Raw genomic sequence first — 20,447 nt, 5'->3', positions numbered from 1 at the left:
TTGGGTCAATTGAAACGATGGATCTTCGATTATCAGTTTTGTTAATCATGTTCTTGCGTTATTAATTTGAAATATTTTCAAAAAAAAGGTCATTAAAGAAAAGTAAAAAGGAAAGCCAAAACAGAAAATGACCAGAAATAAACCTATATAATAAGTAAAATTTAATACTAACAGTAATGACTATAAATAAAAAATGGTTCCTTGAACGGACAGAAATTAAAATGAAAAATCACGACAGACTTAAAAATAACAGATACTACTATGGGCGAATAAATAAAACCTAAAAAGAACAGAACTTACAATATATAATCTAGTCAACCCTTAAATTTACATTAAATAAAAGTTAACAGTTTTTTTGTAATTTTAAACATCCCTGAAAAATTAAAAACTACTCAAACATAAAAGAGTTCTTGCTTTACGAATAATTATGAAAATTCTCATTAAGTAAATTGTTTTAATATTTCATCAATATTTTCTTCCTTTTCCAATGCATTCAAATATAAAAAAAAAAATTAACTGGTGAATTACTTATTGATTTGCCAATACAAAATATTGCTTCAATAACCATTGAAGCAGTTGGTATCAGAAATTACCAATATAATTTTAAAGCTAGTCTTGAATTTTTTCGTTTTTTAAATTAAATTTATGTTCTTTTTTAATTGACACTGTCTTATTATTTGTCAATTGTAGACATGTTAGTAAAGTTTTGTATCCAGCTTTTTTGCTTAAGAACTAAAACACCGGACTGCAAAATTTGAATATTCATTCAAAATTCGAATATTCAGACGAAGTATTCGATAAGCCTACTTTTGAGTATTTTTTTTTTATAAAAATTTATGCTATACAATCCAAAATGGATGGGAGATTACAATCATACTGACTGAAAGTCTGCATAATTTTTTGTCTTCTATGGGATTTAATATATCCTACTCTCCATCCTGAGAACACCCTTTAATACAGGTGTCTTAATCTTGTATTTCATTTAAAGAATCTTTTCACGTTCTGATTTGCTATAAGCGTCGGTGTTTTACTATACATCCTTTAAGTTTAAAACTGATCAAAAAAAAAAGGGGTTTTGGTTCATTTTGGGACATAACGAGTAGATAGAACCACTTTTTTTCTGAAATGTTGACTTTGCTGAGGCCCGTATTACCAATCCTACATACCCTGTAAGATACAAGCCGATTGGAGAAAAACAGCTTGTGGGCCTGTGTCGGGCATCACAAATCGATACAACCAAAAATTGTTTCATAATGGTTATCTTCATTGAGATCCCCTTGGTTCCGTCTACATACACTGTAAGTTTAAGCTAATCGGAAAACACAAAACCGGGCCGAAAAACCTCCGGCCCGTATTTGGGTATCGCAAAGTTATAAAGCGAAATTTAGTTTTATATTTCTATTTCTCCACTGAAGTTTAATTTGAATATTTACAGCACAGGTCAAAGAGAGTCACCACCCTTAGAATACTTGCAATCAGTCTAGGCCAATAAAATAATAAGACTGACATTCATTCAAGAAAACCTGAAAGCACACGTAATTTTAACCAAAAGGGTGTAAGTACATGGAATGAGGTTTAAGCTTAAAACTTAAAGAGCATACACCCCGGATTAATAGGACTTTAAGACACGCCAAATTTTTGCGGAAGTACACAAGTAATCCCCTTCTGTCTCATTGGCTAGAAAACTTATAAGGTATATGCAGGGTTGTATCCAGTAGGAGGTGGAGGTTAACAGGGTTTGACCCCCCCACCAAAACAATTTTTATATGATTGTAAAATGTTACGAAAATGCGTTAAAGCGTATTTTTTACGCATTTTAAAAAGTTTTTCATTGTACCCCCCACCCCTCAAACAAAAACAGATGTCGCTTGAGTATATGCTCTGGGAAAAGAAGACCTTAAAACGCAAAAGTTTTCACGTGAAAAGGGTTAAGCTCAATGAAATTGACAAAAATATTGCAAATGGTCCATTTTCCTAGAATCTGAAGACACTCGTCAGTTCACCATGACATAGAATATTATTCGAAAGGAAATCAGAAGACAATGAGATTGCAATTAGCTTGACAGATTGCTTCTGATTTCTTAGCAACATGGGCTCATAGTTGAAAAATGGCACTTACATTTTTACAAATAATCTCGTCCACAACTTACAGCCTACTTGGGCTTCCAACTGTTAGGAGCCCAAGGTGCAGAATCTTAGAAACACGGTGCCAAAATGATTAAAGTACTAAATCACTTCATGATGATGTAAGTCTAAACTACGGAATGAATCACCGGGCATCAAAAAGGTCGACAGATTGCAACGTTTAGAACTGAAATCATGCAAGGATATTTAATCTGTATGTTTCGATAGGCAACGTGAGCCAGCAGTCGCTCGAAAATGTCCAGCCTCTCATTCTAACGCCAACTTTTAGCAGAAAAATAGGGATGCTGTATCTTGTTTGAACTTGAATCAGCTAAGGGATTCCAATTTCAATGATTCCAAAACCGAATTGAGTCTGTCCAATTTACAACGGCTACCTCCTTAAATTCTTATCAATAACACAGTCATGAAATACCACTTTTGAACCAAATGACTTTTCCGGTACTCCACCAGAACTTTCTGACCCTCACCTAACCACAAATTTTAGCTGAAAGGTAGACGTGTTGCACCTGGAATTCCATTATAAGTTTCAAACTGTATGACTTGAGACAGTAAAGTTGGAGCATGGCTTCTCCAACACCACCCACCACAGTCAAAACTTCAGCACAAAGGCTGATAAATATTTATGTTTATATTACGACAAATAAGGATCACAATGTTTAAATTTATATGGTTTTTAGTTTCAATCCATCTTTCTTCCCTCAAAGCGAAGACTGTACAAGAGGCCAACAAAACTACAAACAAAGGAAAAGTCAGATATCTCAAATTGACATTCGTGGCCTGTCTTTAACACAAAAAAACACCGTTTGTTATGATTTTTTCTAAAGTGGGTCTCTTTCCGTATTCTTGTCTTTTTTTGTGCTGGACACAAACAGAGAATAATGGTCAACAATTTTGCCATTTTTAACTCTGATTTTATTGGGTCGAACCTATTTCGAATTCGCCATTTTTAACTCTGATTTTATTGGGTCCAACCTATTTCGAGTGCACGCAGAAATGTTTGTTTTTATCACCGTGTTGATTAACCAATTTGGGCTAAGGAGTTATCTTTAAATTAACAGCTTAAGTAACGTGACAACAACCCTTCAATTTTGTTCGATGTTTATTAAGAAAACCTGTCTCTTTCAATACTTGAGCACTTACCAACGAGCACAGCAAGGCGTCTCATTTCAAAAGTCCATACAATATGTTCAAAGCCTTTAGGTGAATTCATAGTTTCCCGGAGAATTTCCTTCGTTACCGGTGAAGTATCATCGGAAAGCCAGAATAATCTTTCTTCCTCCACTTTTCTCTTCATGTGCTTTTCCAGCGCCTGGAATTACAAAATTAATGAATGAATAAAATTAAATCAGCCTCAACTTGTTCTACGAAAGTGACGCAAGTCAAAACGTAGTTTCATTGCTATCAAATTCGAATTCATAATTTATTATTCCAACGCATAAAAAAAACATATATAGAGATGCGTAAGGTGGCTATGGTCTGCAGAATAACTATTAATGTACAAATTGAAATCATGAATCAATGATAAACATTATTTGTCAATATACTAGTATATTTTATAAGCTTTCATTATACAAATATTAATTAACGATTTTATTATGCAAAACAGGTTTTTGCTATCCTGAAAAAAAAAGAAGAATCTTGAAAAATCTTCAATTGAATCATGAATGAAAGGAAGAGTTTTTTAATCAGGATGTACAGCTTTATATTCTATACTGATAACACGTTTTTTTTTTTTTTTGCTTTTTGCGATGACAAGTTAATCTTTTTTTTCTCTCTCTCTTTTTCGTTTTGAAAACAAGTATAGCTGGAAAAATATTTAAGGAAATTATGATGGAATCATTACTTGGTAATCATCAAACAACAATCCATGCCCATTCAAATTTTTTTCCTCAAAGCCAAAAAAACCAATCACAGTCCAAGACCCGGTATTTATCATTGTCTCTGCACTGTTACGAACTTAGTAAAGAGTGACGTATCTCCTGTTTATTTTTCCGGTCTATATCACAAGGTTTGTAACGGAATAACTCCTCTCCCAACTTTCTCTTATCACTCGTTCTACATAGCATTCTTCCCTATCAAGCACTTTCCTCAGCTTTTCCAAACGCACACTGTTTCATAAAACGTTTATCTCTGTCAGGCATTGTTCCTCAGCTTATAGCCATACTTAAACATTTTGATTAATCTAGCTTCTAGTATCCCAGCTTGGGCTCTTAGAATTCTCATTCAATTCTTCGAGACTTTTTCAACTAAAAAAGATACGGGCTATCCTACTTCTTACTTCCCCTGTGCATCCACCACCTCTACTTACAATGCTGACTAGGTGAATGAAGCTATCAAGTCCGATAATGCTATCGCTACCTAAAACTACCTTTTCATCCTTATTAATTCATAGTTCCAGCCATTGCTTTTCGTAAAATTTTTATCTCTAAAGCAAATTGTTGCTAAAGGGCTAATATAAAGAAAATTTTGATCTTTTTAGAAAATTTGGAATCTTTTCAAATTTGGAAATTTGGAGCACACACAAAATTTCATAGGAAACATAAACCTTAATAGAAGAAAAGATATTGCTATAAAAAAATGCGCCGACTAGGATGAAACCACAAAACACTGGAAATTACTAACCTTTTGAATAATGAGACGCTCTTCAGGTTTTCTAACCTTTCCAGACAAAACTAAGTACCCTTCATCTGCCATATGTTGGTCCCAATCATACAATTTGGCAGGCGAAATATCGGCCAAACGATACCTAGAAAATCCCGAAAGTGATAATAATAAAAACAGCTCAACGTAGTGAAGCAAAGTAGGATTACATCGAGTTTAAATTTGTACGCAAAATATTTGGATACGTTAACTGCAGCCTAACCAGGTAATGACTTTTTATTTTACTTCTAGATAAATAGGTTGGCTCGTGACTTGGTGCTGACAAGACACTTCTTTTTTATATTTAAATTGTTAGTTAGGGGTTAACACAGCGAACAATCTAATCGCACGAAAAGGAATCAATCGATTTTCAGTTTCAGAATCAAAAGATCGATTATGCTTAAATAAATGAACATCCCAAAGCTAACAGTATATTTGTGCACTTTTATAGATCCAACAAACAACAGTTTTCGATTTGATTTTGGTTTACAGCCGAACAGATACCAGCTCATTCTAAAGATCCATTTGCTCAGAAGAATCTCCAAACGTTTCAATTTTTTCGTTAATACTAACACTAAATGAGCTCTTCGCTTAAGAAGGCCAACAAATTGAATATACTATTGGATATATTTCATAAATAATAGGATTTGGTCACATTAACCTCCATTTGCATTTTTGGAAGGACCTCCTTGAATATAACAACAATTAATATTCAAATAATGAACCCCAGAATATCAAATAAGAAAGTCGACAAACCCTGCTGCGTGTGTATTTTCCCCTTGCGTAGCTGTGGTTAATTTTTGTTTCTTTTTTTTCCTGTTAGAGCAACATGAGCCACACAATCGCCCGTATTCTATTAGTAGACCTTACGCTTTATAATTCGACTTATTTCTGGCCGCAGTTCTCCACTTTTAATTTCATTACATTAAAGAGGGGAATATATATATTTAATTTTTTAAGCATATTTACAACATATTTTGCAAAGAAAAAAATACTTCCTTAATAAACAGAGAAAAAATGAAACCAAATAAATCCCTTATTCTCCGACATAGAGACTGGAAAACACATAATTTCTCCACAACATCATAATTAGATGTTTTAGTTTCTACACTACCATAAACAAAAAAAAATAAACAGAGCAGAGTTCTCCATTGTTACTGATTAAAGAAATTTCGTAAACAATCTATAATGCTACACCTTTCTCTTTTTTTTCTCCTTTTTCAGGACGATGAGTTTGATTACGCTGAACTTGACTGAAAAGTTCATATATAATAATCCAACAATTCTTGAGAAAAGGTTACATTGGCTGGTAAGAAACGAAAACAATTCGACATCTCATACAGAGCAGAAATCATGATAACAGAAACTTTGTTAATATGAAAATAAGACACAGAGTCTGCACTATCCTCTCGCTTATTTCGTTCAAAAGAAATAATAGTTATTTTGAAGCTGTGACACTTTTTTTGAAGCTGGGTACACTTTTAACAAGAAAGTGAACAAAGAATAAAAAACAACAAACTTTTTTGCACAAGTATTAATCGGCTTCACATCCAAAAACCTACATAAAGGGAGAGGGTACAAGAGAAAAGTATGGAAAGAATAATTATATTTTTGTCTTTTCTTTTTATCTATTTTACTTTTATTTGTTTTCTTTTTCCTTTTGATAAAGACGGTTGTGACGCAGAAAAAATCAGTAAAATATTTTTATTTGAATTTAATTATTGCTAGAAAAACAAATTAATTTGGATTCTATGCATATTAATTTAATGAAAAATAATGCAATCCTGATTTTGAAATTTATGCAGCCTAAACAATATCGACTTGATCTAGAAAACCTTCCACTAAGGAATGATGGAGTGATGGAGTGAAAGATTTTCCAGAGAGTGAGAGTAAGGAGTAGCAAAATATATATCTTGGTTCTATTCCTTTTATTACATGCCGAGAGGCAGCATATTTAATTATATTTTTACGTTTGATATGTAATTTGGATTTTTGTTCGTTATGCATCTTGAAATTTGTTTAACTAAAGAAATAAATAAATGTATTATGGATAGATATTTACCATCATACCTATAGTCCTTTGAAACCAGAATAAAGATAATGAACCTGATACTCCGTGTGAAAATGAGAACGTGTTTCTCATTAAAAAAAAGAAATTAAAGAAAAAAGAATCATAAAAGCTTTTGGTACACTTATTGATGTTTAGATAAAATCGTTAGCTAAAAGATGCGCCTTTTAACTTTGACTTCAAATGCACTATTCGCTATCCTCATCGGCGCACCCAGCTATCCCCCCCCCATGTTACTGGACCAGATATAGGCCTAAGCTTCTTATTGCTATTACATTATTGGATTATTATGTGCATTATTTTTGTTGCTTTTTTATCAGCACTTTCTTCATAAAATTCAATAAAGCTGATCTAAAATATAAAAAAACGCAAAGTTTTGTAAACAGCCCAGGACTTTATCTGGCACCATTAGGGGGCTGGGCAAGTTTGCCAAGGGTATTGAGCATATTTGAAATCAGCATTAAGAGTCGCAACGAATAGCACATTCATATTTCACCAAGCAAAGTCATCTAAACATTGATGAATTTACCAAACTATTAAAAAGAATAAGAAAAATACTCGGAAAAACAAGCCTCTAGTATGCGTTTTAGATAACTAAAATATTCTAATGAAAGTTAATTAAAAGCAAAATAGTTTTGAGGCACTCTTCTACTATTAACTAGATAGGTCCGCAAAAACAATATTGAGGCTATCAGTTCTTTCAGAAAGAATTTAATTAAGGCAATCATGTGTACAAAAATATTATAACCCTAGCTGGCTGTCGCTACATCGGATCAGTGGTTTTCAGTGGCTCGGATCAGTGGCTTTAGACCGGCGTTGGCTTTAGTCTTACAAGGCGGTTGCGGCAATTCAAAAGGAGATATGACCAATTGTATGGCAACTGAGATGTGTAGCCAGCTCAAACAAATCAGAATAATATGTCAATTAATTCAATCCATCTTATCCTTCGTGGGAGGGAGTAATGAACAAAGCTTTGAACACAGTGGGGGGAAAAAGGAGTGTGTGCAGTAATTTCAGCCTCAAGCGGCTTGGTACTGCGATCGGTTGCATTCCCTGTTGTCGCATAATTAGTTCTCGAGATACTAAAAATTTTGATACTGAGAACAAGGACCTTTCTCAGTTTCAAATTCGTAAAAAAATTGTATAAGAGATACCCTCTAGTTATAGAAATATGGTTCGAATAGATTGAAACAAAATGGCTACCTTTCCGCCCAACGGAAGAGGTCTCTCAGAGTAACAAATCCTGATTTTCCAGCAAAAGCAGCACTTCCTCTTCTATGAATCTGAAGTTCCTTGTGAACAGCAACAAGTTTTTTGGCATAAGAAAGTGGAATTTGACATCGCTGATTTAGGATGGTTTCCAACTCATTTGTTGGAATTTCATCAAAATGAAGCTCCACAAAGCGATTTCGGAACGCGCGAGAGAGCACCTGAAATACAACAAAACAATATGTAAAGAAATGACAGTTACAACTTCCCTAAGTACGAAGACTTTGTGTAACCGTTATAAAACCTAATCAGTTATTATTTAAGTGCGAGTATACCAAAATTAAATATTTACACTAATCTAAGCTAATGTGGGATACTGAAAAAGAGTATTTCTGTTCATTAGAAAAGAAATGTCTTATCTAAATTCAGAACGATTTAATTTTGGCCAGAGTTGCCATAGCCATTTTAGTGGCTACAGAGCCAAAAGGGACGTTTTGTAAATACAAATCTCCAAGTATCCTCCTTATTCCTAAGCTTGTCAAAATGGCATAACAATGTGCTGAAAATCCTTTAAAAAAAGAAAGGAAAAGATTTAACATGACAATCAGAAGCCCATTGTGTAACAAGGGCGCTTCGTTAAACTCTTTTCAAGATGTTTCATTTCACTAACACCACTAATCAATACTCAAAGCCCTTCTAGTTACCAAACTTCAAGAAAACTTAACAATTCTCTTATTTCTATTTTTCAAATTGAACTGGTCTCATAAACTCGTGTCATATCAAACAGTTCGTGGTAACAAACTGTAGGTAAGGAGGCAAGTAATGTTAATGAAAATCACACTATTAGATTCAGCATATCAGACGGCTGTATTGCAAGGGTTTCAAGCTCCTATCTACAAAATTATGGAATTTTACTTTTTTTTTATGAGAAAGATCACGGATGTTTGTTCTTTTTTCAGGGGTGATCGCATTGGACTAGAAGATCGAGAGAGGGTCCATTCAAACGGAAATTCAAAAATCTAGTGCTCTTCCTCAGTGACGGAAAAGATCATGGGACAAGAGTGGTGTTTTTTGCTATTTTGCGGCACCAGACATCGATTTTGCCCTCCCCCCAGTGCCCTATGGTGGTGCAGTGGGTTTGATTTCAGCTTGGTAACACGGGACCCAGAGTTGGAACTCAGCTGTAGCAACACACTGCAGGGCCGACGCATGGACGTTAGTATTCAAAGAACCGCCGTCATTCCAATACATGCGATTTTACCCAAAAGGACGAAGCCGCCATCTAAAACAATTCCGGGTAGCCAATTTATTTAAAAGCATCGTAATTTATATATTGAGATTCCCAGGTGAAGAGAAAGAAATGATGATAGGATTCACTCCTGAAAAGTTACGTAGTCCATACAAGATAAATTGTTAATATAGAAACTTATCTTAATTTTTTATTTAGCCAAGTTGATTTACTTGATTTTTCGATAAATTATGTTCAGTAATGTATAATCAGCTATTATGAAGCTTCAAGTCAAAGAAAGGACCGACATTACAAAGTTGAATCGAACAGAAATCATTCTGTATATGAGGGGGGGGCTGTCCCTACCTCAGCCCCTCAATCATTATAATTAAGTTCGACTTTTTGTCCCAAACCTTTAATATCGCTAAAATAAAAGGGCCGTTGAATTCGATAAGAAGCAAAAAAAAAATAGCGTAACGAGCGAGGGGTTGAGGAGATGGCAGCCTCCTGATGTAAAGAATAATTTCTATTTGTTTTAAGTGTCAATGTTGCTCTTTAGTATCATTTATAAAAAAAAAAGCTTGTTGCTTTTTTTAATATATCAATAAAATGAAGCCTGTGGAAGAATACACGTGGAAAAATGTTGCTAAGCAGACAATATTTGAGAGGGAAAATAAGCTACTCAAATACTTAAGAAAGATTGAAGAGAGTATACATTAGCAGCATGTAAAGACTTACGATAAATGAAACAACCTCTATGAAGCTACCAAAAAAGAGTTAATTGTACTTGAAAAATTATAATTAGATGTTAATCATACCGTTAATTCTATGTAAGCGTTAGATTAGATGTAATCGCACTTTTTTGCTTCTAATAGTGCCGATACTGTAATGTAGCTAAGATAAATATTGTTCAGTGTATTTAAGAACTGGCTTAAGCTCTGAGTTATTCATATCAGAGTTATTAAACTGTGAGTGCGAAGGCAGGTATTGCGGCCGTCGATGAGACCCTCTCAATATATCTGGTCAGTCAACCTACACGAGTCAAGCAAACCCACTTGGCGTTTCTTTCTTTCATTGCATTCGGTTTTTATCGGAAAGTCAGAAGATCTACAGACTCTTTTCATATACAGCTTATATGCGTATGTATATATCTTCAGGATTATACCTCTTTTACTCTAAGCCTGAAATTTTGTGATTTAAAAATATGTGTCTAAACTTTTAGTGATAAAAAAACGATTTCATTCGATTTAAGATGTCTATATAAGCTACAACTAATTTATCTTTATTTTTAAAAAAATATATCTCACTTTCCCCAATCCCTTAGTGGAGAAAAAGGGGACACTTGGTTTTTGCTACTTATGTACAAACAGGTGTGGTGGGCAAAGGCCACATTTTTCGGGATATAAAAATATACTTCAAAGCGGGAGCAGACTGGAAAAACGGTATCACGATGCTTTGTTTGTACTAGTTCAGAGGATGAAAAGAGGAGCGCATACAAAAATGCACGAGTCTATAAAAAAAAAAAAAAAAATGCCGACATTTTGTCGGCAAATGTCGGCAGAAATGCCGACGTGCATTTCTGATGCACGTCGGGCGCTTTGAAAATAATTTTCCTTAGGCTTGGAATGTATTTACAGGTTAAAACTTTTCATGAATTTTTGAGTCTCCTCATTGTCATCTTCCAAACAACAAACGCAAGACACAAATGACAATGTTTCCCATTTTGATCTTAATTTAAATTAATATGCCTCGCCTAAAACAAATACCTTTTCTGACATTAATCGACGGTTCGTTTCGGAATCATAGGAAAGAAAATTGAGTTTACTCCGTTTCCACATGAATGAACTTGAAAGATATACGAATCAAAGCTAGATTTCCTTATTAATATAGCAGTAACACAGCGTTTTTTTTTTTTTTTTTTTTTTCGTATGCCACACTAAAAATTTGAAATAAAACCAATAACATAGTGAGCACAAGAGAAATACACCTAAGGAATTTACCAATGGCACGCATACAGCAAATGATCAGAATCTATTCAACTTCTTCTAAATATATAATATTCTACTTGACATATATTTCACAAGATCCTCAATACAGACACTTTCAGAAGAGACACACTAAAGCTTATAGGCAGTGCACTTTCAAATGCTTTAAAAAAAGGATATTTAATATTCCATGGAACGAATTAAATAGAGAGGTTAAAACAGTGAGAAAAGGCAATTGTTTATTCAAAACTTAAAGATAGTAGAAAGCTCCCAAAGATGATGGGCTCTTTTTAGCAGTCTAATTTCCTTTTCCCTTTTTTCAAGTTCTTGCAATAACGACTTTTTGCTTCTACAGGTCAAATTCTACAGGGTAGTTAGAAATTTTAAGTATAAAACACATCGTAAGGAAGGATCATCACTATTAAATAACAACAATAATTTATTAATATCATTGAAACTATTATCAATTCAGTTTGCATTAATTAAATTAATACATTTTTAAATTAATATCACCAGAAGACAAACCTTTCGACCACCGTACTGTCCAGGAGGATTTTGGGTGGCAAATATTTGAAACCGTGGATGTGCTTTAACAGTTTCCTGTGTTTCTGTAATAAAGAGTTCCCTGTTTTCGTCAAGGACCCGGTTAAGTGCTTCGAGAACATCTGAGGGCGCCAAGTTCAATTCATCTAAAATGATCCAGTGTCCTTTCCTCATAGCTTGGACTAATACACCTAAAATAAAATAAAAATCAGGTTAGTCAAGACGATATTCCAATTTTCTTCAATTTGAACAAAATCTACATTACTGTATAGATAATTTTTCTTCAGCTGCCAGCATAAGCAAAAAGACTAAACTGTATTCCATTTGGCTTCGTCTCGGAGCAAAATAATTATTTGTATTTCTTGCAATCTGTAAGTGCTGGTTTTTAATTTTTTTTTTTTTTTTTTTTATTGTGGTTTATTCTTGTTTGGCATATATATGATTCTCTGGCTATCAAAGAATCAAATAAAACATGATTTTGACCAATTTTTCTTCCTCATACTTCTTTTTTGCCCTTTGTCAGACTGAGGCTCTGGCGCTTTGATTCCGGGGACTACTCAAAAGCCCAAGACTTTATTAGTAATGCACTATTCAGAAAAAAGTTTATTTTCAATCTGCTCCAAAACTCAAGACGCCTGTCCCTCCTAATATCCTTTTCATCTTGCTACATTTATTTTGGGAGTATTTCAGCATATAATTTCCTCGATGTCCAAACATTGTTTAAATTCAGATGAACCACGGTACCAGTTAATCCTACTTGTTTTCTTATCCAACTATCAAACGATGTTTATATTAAATGAGATCCCATATCTGTTGATGTTTTTCCCCTTTTTTACAGTCAAAGGCTTCCACTGTAAAGTTCATCTCCAATCAATTCTCTATCTTCAGAATATGGCTTAAACCGCCTCAGAGCCCTTAAAAAAATTACCCTTGGAAATATCTCTGTTTGTTACATACCTAGCAAGTGGATTTAAACGTTACCAATAAAACAAAAACATGGTTTTGTGAATGTGCTAAATTTATTGTGTACGTGCCTAAGCATCACAGAAATTCACGACTCAGAAAGTTTGGGCTCACTGATTCATACAAAGTATGGTCCCGAATTCGAATAAATTTAAATGCTTAAAGAGAGAATAATGGGAATTTGTTAGATATTTTGTTAGATATTATTCCAGAGGAATAGTCTATGGATTCTTTTGTGTATCCCTCTGACTGACCGTATTTCAAACAGTAAGCTGTAAGAAAAATACGGTTCTATCCCGTTTCCGTTTCCTAAAACGAGCGAAAGGTTGAGATAGCTAAGAAATGTTCTGCGGACGAAGGATGACATATTGCCAAAGATGATCCTTTCGGCCAACCATGTAAGGCCAAACGAAAATAAGGTTGTCCCTAAGAGGAATTGGAAGTTTTTGGGAGGGTGTAAACATGCTTCGAATGGATTGAGACGGAGGAGGAGTAGGCGTAGCTATGTTGGGCACAGGCAGGTCGCTGCTACAATGAGCTGTTAGTAGTAGTAATGAAAAGACGTTTTAAACCAGCTTCCATTTGAGTGTATGGTCGTATCCAGGGGGAGGAGGGAGCGGGGGTAGGAGGTTTGACCCACCCCCCGAAATGTTTGTCTGATTAGTAAAAACGTAACAAAAATGAAAATGAAAATAAACCAACTTTTGATACGCTTTTTATAGATTTGTTTTCTTGTAAATCCTCATCCCCCGAGACTTATTTATAAGTAAGTTTATTTATAAAGTTCGAAACTTATTTATGTTTGTATATAAACATATTTGTTAACCCCTCCCTCCAAAAAAATCCTGGAGACGTCCCCGTTCGTTTGCCTATTAATATTCCTTAGCTTTTCTTTTTCTTTTTATTTTCTGTATTCCACGTTAATCTTCAGCATATATACATATATATACTGTCACGGCGATCGTACGGCGACGGACACTACACTGTTCATCAGATCGCCAAGAAAATTTTGAGAAGTTTTGAGTACATTTTTGTGAATATTTTAGGTAAAAACATCCCCTCCCCCAGGGGAGGGGATGTTTAACCTTTCAAATACTTTTTGTACTTACTGAAATTAGAGACCTATGGATACAAATACTTGACAATTACTTTTGTTTATAGATTTATTTACAAAGATTATATTCTTCAGATTTTTTAGATACTTATTTTTTATGGATGTCTGTATGCAACAACGGTCGATGGATAAGGTTATAATCCTAAACTAACTTTTCAAACACTTTTAAATTGAAAATAAGCTGTCCCACTTTGCAGGAAAAAACCTTGTACACAATTAGACAATTACCTTCTTGAAAGACGAGCTTTCCATTCTCTCCAGCAGTGTATGATCCCAAATATTCTTGTATGTCGGTGTGTTCGTGGTTATTAACTCTCACGCAAGTGTTTCCAGTAAGTTTTGCCAGATAAAAAATAAGACTAGTTTTGCCAACAGAAGTCTCTCCTTGAAGTAACACTGGATGGCGGCTTGCTGACACAATTCGAGCAATATCCCTCAAGTTGGCCCGAACTGTTGGTGTGATTACATAATCTTCTGGGGATAACAGTTCTCTGTCACCTTGTTCAATCCAGTAGTTTTCCACTTCAGTATAGAACCCTGAAGAGGGCTTTGGAATTGCCTGGGACGTAATTGCTGAAAATAGATTGAAAAAAAAAAATGAAAAGTAAATAATTTCACACCAAAATACTCTCTCTACATGGACTAGGCATCCATGAAGCAGGAGAGCAGGCATGGCTTTGAGGCTGAAGAAAAAACCTAATTTAAGATTGAGATTTGATTAAGATTAATTTAAGTGGATCAGAATAAGTTAAAAACTTTAAAAAATCAAAAATTAAGTCATTTAGGAAGTCAAACTTAAGACGGACAAAGATTACCAAGAACAAAAAAATACAAACAAAAAAAAAGAAAAATTAAATAATTTATATTTTTGAACTTGATATGAACGAAAATTATGAGAAATAGGAGCGGGGTGGTACCCCCTTATACAATTTTTCTCCTTTCATTATAATATTAAAAATTACATACGCATATTATTCAGTAAAGTGTAAATGAAACTTCGACCTTCGAGTTTTAAGGGGGCGGTGAAACCCTTTTTGTGTCAGCATCAATTTTACTTTTAGTTTATTTATTCATTTTAATTTCTGATTCTTTTAGCTTTCACTAATCATTCATCTTAATTTCTAGTTTTTTTAAGATTAATCTTGATTATTTATTTTAGTTTATGTTTATTTTAGGCTTCATTTATCCAATCATGGATTTATGCTTGTTTTGGATTTGACTTAGTATTTAACTCGGTTCTGTTCGTTTTTGGCTTTGACATTCCTCTTCACTATTCTTCGTGAATATTGTCTTTTCGTTAATATCTTTGTCAAATCTAGAAAATCCACGAAAACTTTTTGCTAATACTAAAATACAAGCCCTATATGTTGGAAGGGAGAGTTATTAACTTCTTCTATAAGTTAGTTTGTACAACAGTAGCCTACGTTGTTTAACCCTTGAACAATCAGATTTACATAGCTGAAAAAAGGCAGTTGATTTCACTTCTTTTTGTAAGCTCTATAAGTTAAGAACTGTTTCAGTACTGACAAAAAACATATAAGCTGCAACAGAAAAATAGCTTCGTTATGTCAAAATAAATTTAAATCAAGAAAAAGAATTGAAACCAAAAAACATTGTAAAATTTACATGTTTGAATAATTCGATAAGCTATTCAACGGTTCTTGTCACCCTAAGCTTTGCGACTCAGTATTTTTTGGGATAAGCAGGGGTTTATAGGTTTGAATATTTTGTGACCTATGAAGGATAATTATAAAAAAGCCAAAAAAAAGTAAAAGGATTCAAACAAAAAAAATCCTTGGAATGTCCATAAAATAGACCTAAACTTTAAGACAATTAACAAAGAGTACAAACCTTTTAAGTTCTTCTTCTGCATAATTTGAGTAGCTATCATTCCTTCAACAACAGGATGTGACTTTCTATCTAGCTGAGTGAGAAAACTCAAACAGAAGGCCTCATAAATAGACCTTGGCACACTACCGAACATATTAGTGGCAGCGATAGTAAGGGCACGACAGAGGGTTCGAAGACTGTAATGGGGCTTGTGACCAGTTCCATCCTCGAGAACACGAACTGCTTCGCTTCGTATTTTCTGGTAGAATTTAACAATTCCATCAATTTGAGTGCTAGTCACGCTCAGACCACGGAGATAATCTCCTACTAAAATCTTCAAATCTGTCTCGCTTGTTACTTCCTCAACGAAAAATTCTGTGAAGCTAGAAAATCAAAAGTAATAAACTTTATATTTTTATAAATAAAAACAAGAGAAAGGTGTTTACAGGTGTTTCAAATGTCTTGAATTTTGACTAGTCTATCACAAAATGATAAATTAATGTATGCAGAAAACTAAGACTTAGTAACTTTAAAATATTAAATAATGGTTACGCCTAGTTATTGAATCCTAGGCATACATTTGAACAGACTGAAGTACATCACTTGATATAAAGTACATTCAGACTTAAAACAAGGAAGTCAGAAAGTATGAATTATAAACTGAAGCAAGAAATCCCTCGGTGTAGCCCAATGCTTGCAATAGCGAATAATATTGTTGTAGTCTTTTGCTTGAGAGGGCCCTTACTGAAGTACAAACCTCAATAAATCAAACCAAACTATTCAGATTGTGGGCCTCTTTAAGCGCATCATGACTTTCAAAGGAAAAAAGAATTTAGAACATGGTCGAAAGGTAAAAGCATTAATGCGAACTCGTTGGAACCCAAGAAAGGGGGGGGGGATCTGGGAGCGGCCTTCCTGAACTCTCAAGATTGGTGCAACTATTGCAGATGCATCACAGCTCGCACCTACAAGTCATACCTACCGGGTGTGAGATAGTTGTAGAGCTAAAGTATCCTAAACTAGAGCTAAAGACAATTCCTAATCTCTGGCTTTAAGACTAGGAAACATAATTTTATGAACTGTTCTGCAAATTATTCATCTTTAAGGGGAAGTTGCAACGCCCTCTGGTATTTTAACTTGTACCTGGAATATAATTGTACTCTGAATCAGTCTTGATTCAGAGTTCATACTGCAAACACCTCTTTTTTGGATACAATCTCATTCATAGAGTAAGACTGTGTATACAGTAAGACAACTGTAATTCCCTATGGTCTTTTATTGAAATAATTTTATAATCAGATTTGAACTTGAAAATAGTTCACCTTGAACTTGGATTATATTATTTGACTTACATATTTCTTGTTCAGTGACTTGGCCAAGCAAGAACTGTTTTTTTTTGGTGAGATATTATCTGCGATAGCTATGTCGGAGAAATTAGTTTGGAATGCGATATTGAACTTTTTAAATCGTGCTCGAAAAGCTAGAAATAAGAGTGATAAGATAAGTCGTAAAGCATGCGAGATTGTTCCTACAGCTACTGAAACAAAGCCCTCATATGCAGTGGTACTCAAGAATTTGCCCTCTGACTTCACGAAGTCAGATTTGAGGAAAGACTTTTTGCAAAAAAATGTGGCAGAGTGCTCTGAAATTGTCGAAGTTCATCCCCGAAAAGATAATTGGCGGGTTGTTACAGCTAGCAAGGCTGATGCAGAAACTCTTGTCGGGATCTTTCGGGACGGCGATAAATCTCTTTCTCTAACAATCAGAAGCTCCTCTAACCTCGGTATTGCTCGATTTGTCCCCAGCAATAGTAATGACGATGAACTTTGCGCACTGATTCCGAAACGTGTCAGTTCAAAACAGATTGGCAATACCCACTCGTTTCGATTGAAATTTGAAACCAAAGTTGACCTTTTGAATGCCATAAAAATCCCCCTGTCACAGACTATGAGAGGATCAAAGTAGCTGAGTATCTCACCCTTCCGGTGAAATATTTCAAGTGTCAAGCTTACGGGCATATATCCAGCAGCTGCAAAAATGAAACTATTTGCGCAGTCTGCGGTGACCATGATTATTCAAGCTCCAAAACATCTCCTTGTCAAAGGCCCAAGAAATGTACATTGTGCAAATCACAGGATCATCTCTGTTACAGCTTCAAATATCCAGTCGCCCAAAGACTTTTAGGTAAAGTTAAGTCTGCGTAATGGCTCGAGCCTTTATGCTTTATGCAAGCTTGGAACATAATTGTAATATACTTGGAATATAATGTACTTGTAATATATATTTAACTTGTACTTGGAAAAAATATGAAAGAAACTGTGAAATTATCCCTTGAAAATTTGAAGAAAACTGAGAATTGCTAATGCTTCAACTGTATCTAATATTAAACACATAGATAAATTAAATCTTGCAAAAATTCATAATAGCCTAGTTGTACCTCATCTCCTTTCTCTTTGTCCGGTTTGGCAGTTTTTAAGTGAACCTTAGAAACTATCTGTTCCTAGAGTATATTTTCGTCATGCTAAATTCCTTCTCAGTTACCCTTCTTGGACTAGAAATAGTTACATAATGAATAAATTCCGCCTAGATTCGCCTACATATGTTATTGATAAAAGGCTACATGATTTCTATCACGATGATTCTTAATCATTCTTCTATCTCGATAGTATCTCATCCTTGGTAAGCATTATTTATTTGATTTTCTGTTGGTGTTGATTTGTATATATATATATATATATATATATATATATATATATATATATATATATATATATATATATATATTAAATTACCTATATTATATATTAATATATATATATATATATATTAATATATATATATATACATTAAATATATATATATATATATTAAATAATATATCTAATTACCGTCCTATCACTGTGTCTTGTTTTGTTAGTAAGCTATTTGAATATGTACTGCTACCGGCCATTAACTCCAAGTGCAATTTTGCACCCTTCCAGCTTGGTTTTAGAAAAGGTATGGGCTGTGTTCAAGCTCACCATATTGTGGGTCGGCTAATGAAACAAGCTGTTGCTCAAAAACGTCCCCAGTATTGTTTGACTGTTGACATATCTAGTGCTTTTGACAATGTAATTCATTCAAATGCTTTGTTTTCTCTAGCAGCCTGAGGTGTTAACCTTTCTATTGTTTCCGTGCTTAAGTATTGGTATGCTAATTCTTCGGTTAGGGTGAAGTGGAATGGTACTGTAGGGGAGTATATTCCTGTTAAAAAAGGCGTTAGGCAAGGTGCCGTGTTATCCCCGCGCATATTTAAATGTGCTTTAGCTTCGTGTCTCGAACGTCTTCAACCGTCAATTTTAATGATAATTTAGGCATTAGTCACGTTGCATATGCTGATGAGGTTCTGCTTCTTAGCCGGACAAAACATAGTCTAATTACCAACTTTTACCGGCTTTCAGTCGCACTATCCACAGTAGGCCTTTCAGTTAATGCCTCCAAATGTGAGTTTCTGTGTTTTGGGAGTCCTCCACCAGCATCACCTCTTTGCTTGGGTTCTTCAACTATACCATGTTCAGCAAGTATTAAATGGTTTGGCCTCTCTTTTTCCACGTCACTTTCGTCTACTTGCTCTGCTATTACGTCCGCTAGCGTGCTGAAAAGTATGCGGGTTGGATACGCGAAAATTTCACCAAATCGTGGTCGGTATAACCGAAAAGGAATATGCCGTCTTTATTCTAGTTTTGTGCCCCTGCTGTTTTTTATCTTTCTGGTTTTGCTTTCCTCCTTCGCAAGAAGGATACAAAAAAAAATACGCTCAGGATATTTTAAGTATTGCAAGTATTTGCTGCGTCTGCCTCGGTGGTATCGGAATCGTACAGTCGTTTCTAAATTTGACATCGTTGATGCGCCCTCGCGACTGAAACATTTATCTAAGGACATATGTCTTAAAACTCGGCAAATGATTGGTGTTTTTGACCCTCTTTGTCCATTTTTTGAATTGAGGTAATTTACTTATGTTGTATGTTGTTATGCTGCTATGTTATTTATGTTGTTATGTTTTTTGTCTTGTTTTTTCTTTTTGTGTGTGTTTACTCCACAGTTTAATGTACTTTGTGGGTTATAAATAAATCATTATTATTATTATTATTTCTGTCACTTGTCTTTGTCTTGTCTCGCTCTAAGCTGAAAAACTAACGAAGAAACCAGTTTGTTTTTGAGTTTTATACAGCGTAAACTTGAGTGAGTGGCGTATAATACACACGTACCATGATTTCTTCCCCCTACAAAAAAAAAAAACAAAACAAAACTCAAATAAATTTCTCAAATTTGGAAAGCCTTATTTTCCACGGGGGAGGAAGTATTTTCCGGGGTGTGTATATATATATATATATATATATATTTATATATATCCCCTGCAAGGCTCTATGGCTGAGAATGCAGGGAGAAAAGAAAAGAAAAAAATGCATTAACATATTATGCACAACATAAAAAATAAGGAAGCAATAGGTAAACAAACCGATTCCTGATTCCTGGGGGTAGGTCCTTCTTCCCAACATCTGTTGCAGGGTTCATACAGGCAAACAATCTGAATTCAGGATGAATCTTCAGAGGCTCTCTGTCACCCTTTTCAAATAAAAATAATGAGCTACCTTCGCCTTCTAATAATCCAGAAAGACATTCCAATGTTTCAGCAGAGGCTAAATTAATTTCATCCAAAAGAATCCAGTCACCTTGAAAAAA

The 20,447-nt window shown here is 34.4% G+C and overlaps 1 protein-coding gene across 1 annotated transcript in view; it reads right to left on the bottom strand.

Moving 5' to 3' along the window:
• Window positions 1-20,447, bottom strand: part of LOC136039840 (midasin-like) — a gene marked incomplete in the record, with an annotated part of 305,680 nt that overhangs the window by 245,479 nt on the left and 39,754 nt on the right. Inside the window, 7 exon segments of the mRNA XM_065723761.1 lie at window positions 3,286-3,454; window positions 4,768-4,891; window positions 8,057-8,283; window positions 11,801-12,009; window positions 14,124-14,468; window positions 15,747-16,108; window positions 20,224-20,437. Coding sequence (XP_065579833.1) covers window positions 3,286-3,454; window positions 4,768-4,891; window positions 8,057-8,283; window positions 11,801-12,009; window positions 14,124-14,468; window positions 15,747-16,108; window positions 20,224-20,437 — 1,650 coding nt within the window.

The sequence above is a fragment of the Artemia franciscana genome, chromosome 2 (genome assembly GCF_032884065.1).
Source record: "Artemia franciscana chromosome 2, ASM3288406v1, whole genome shotgun sequence".
In the NCBI taxonomy this organism is placed as follows: Eukaryota; Metazoa; Arthropoda; class Branchiopoda; order Anostraca; family Artemiidae; genus Artemia; species Artemia franciscana.
The sequence above is the reverse complement of the archived record's forward strand: the minus strand, read 5'-3'. Positions and strand labels throughout refer to the sequence as shown.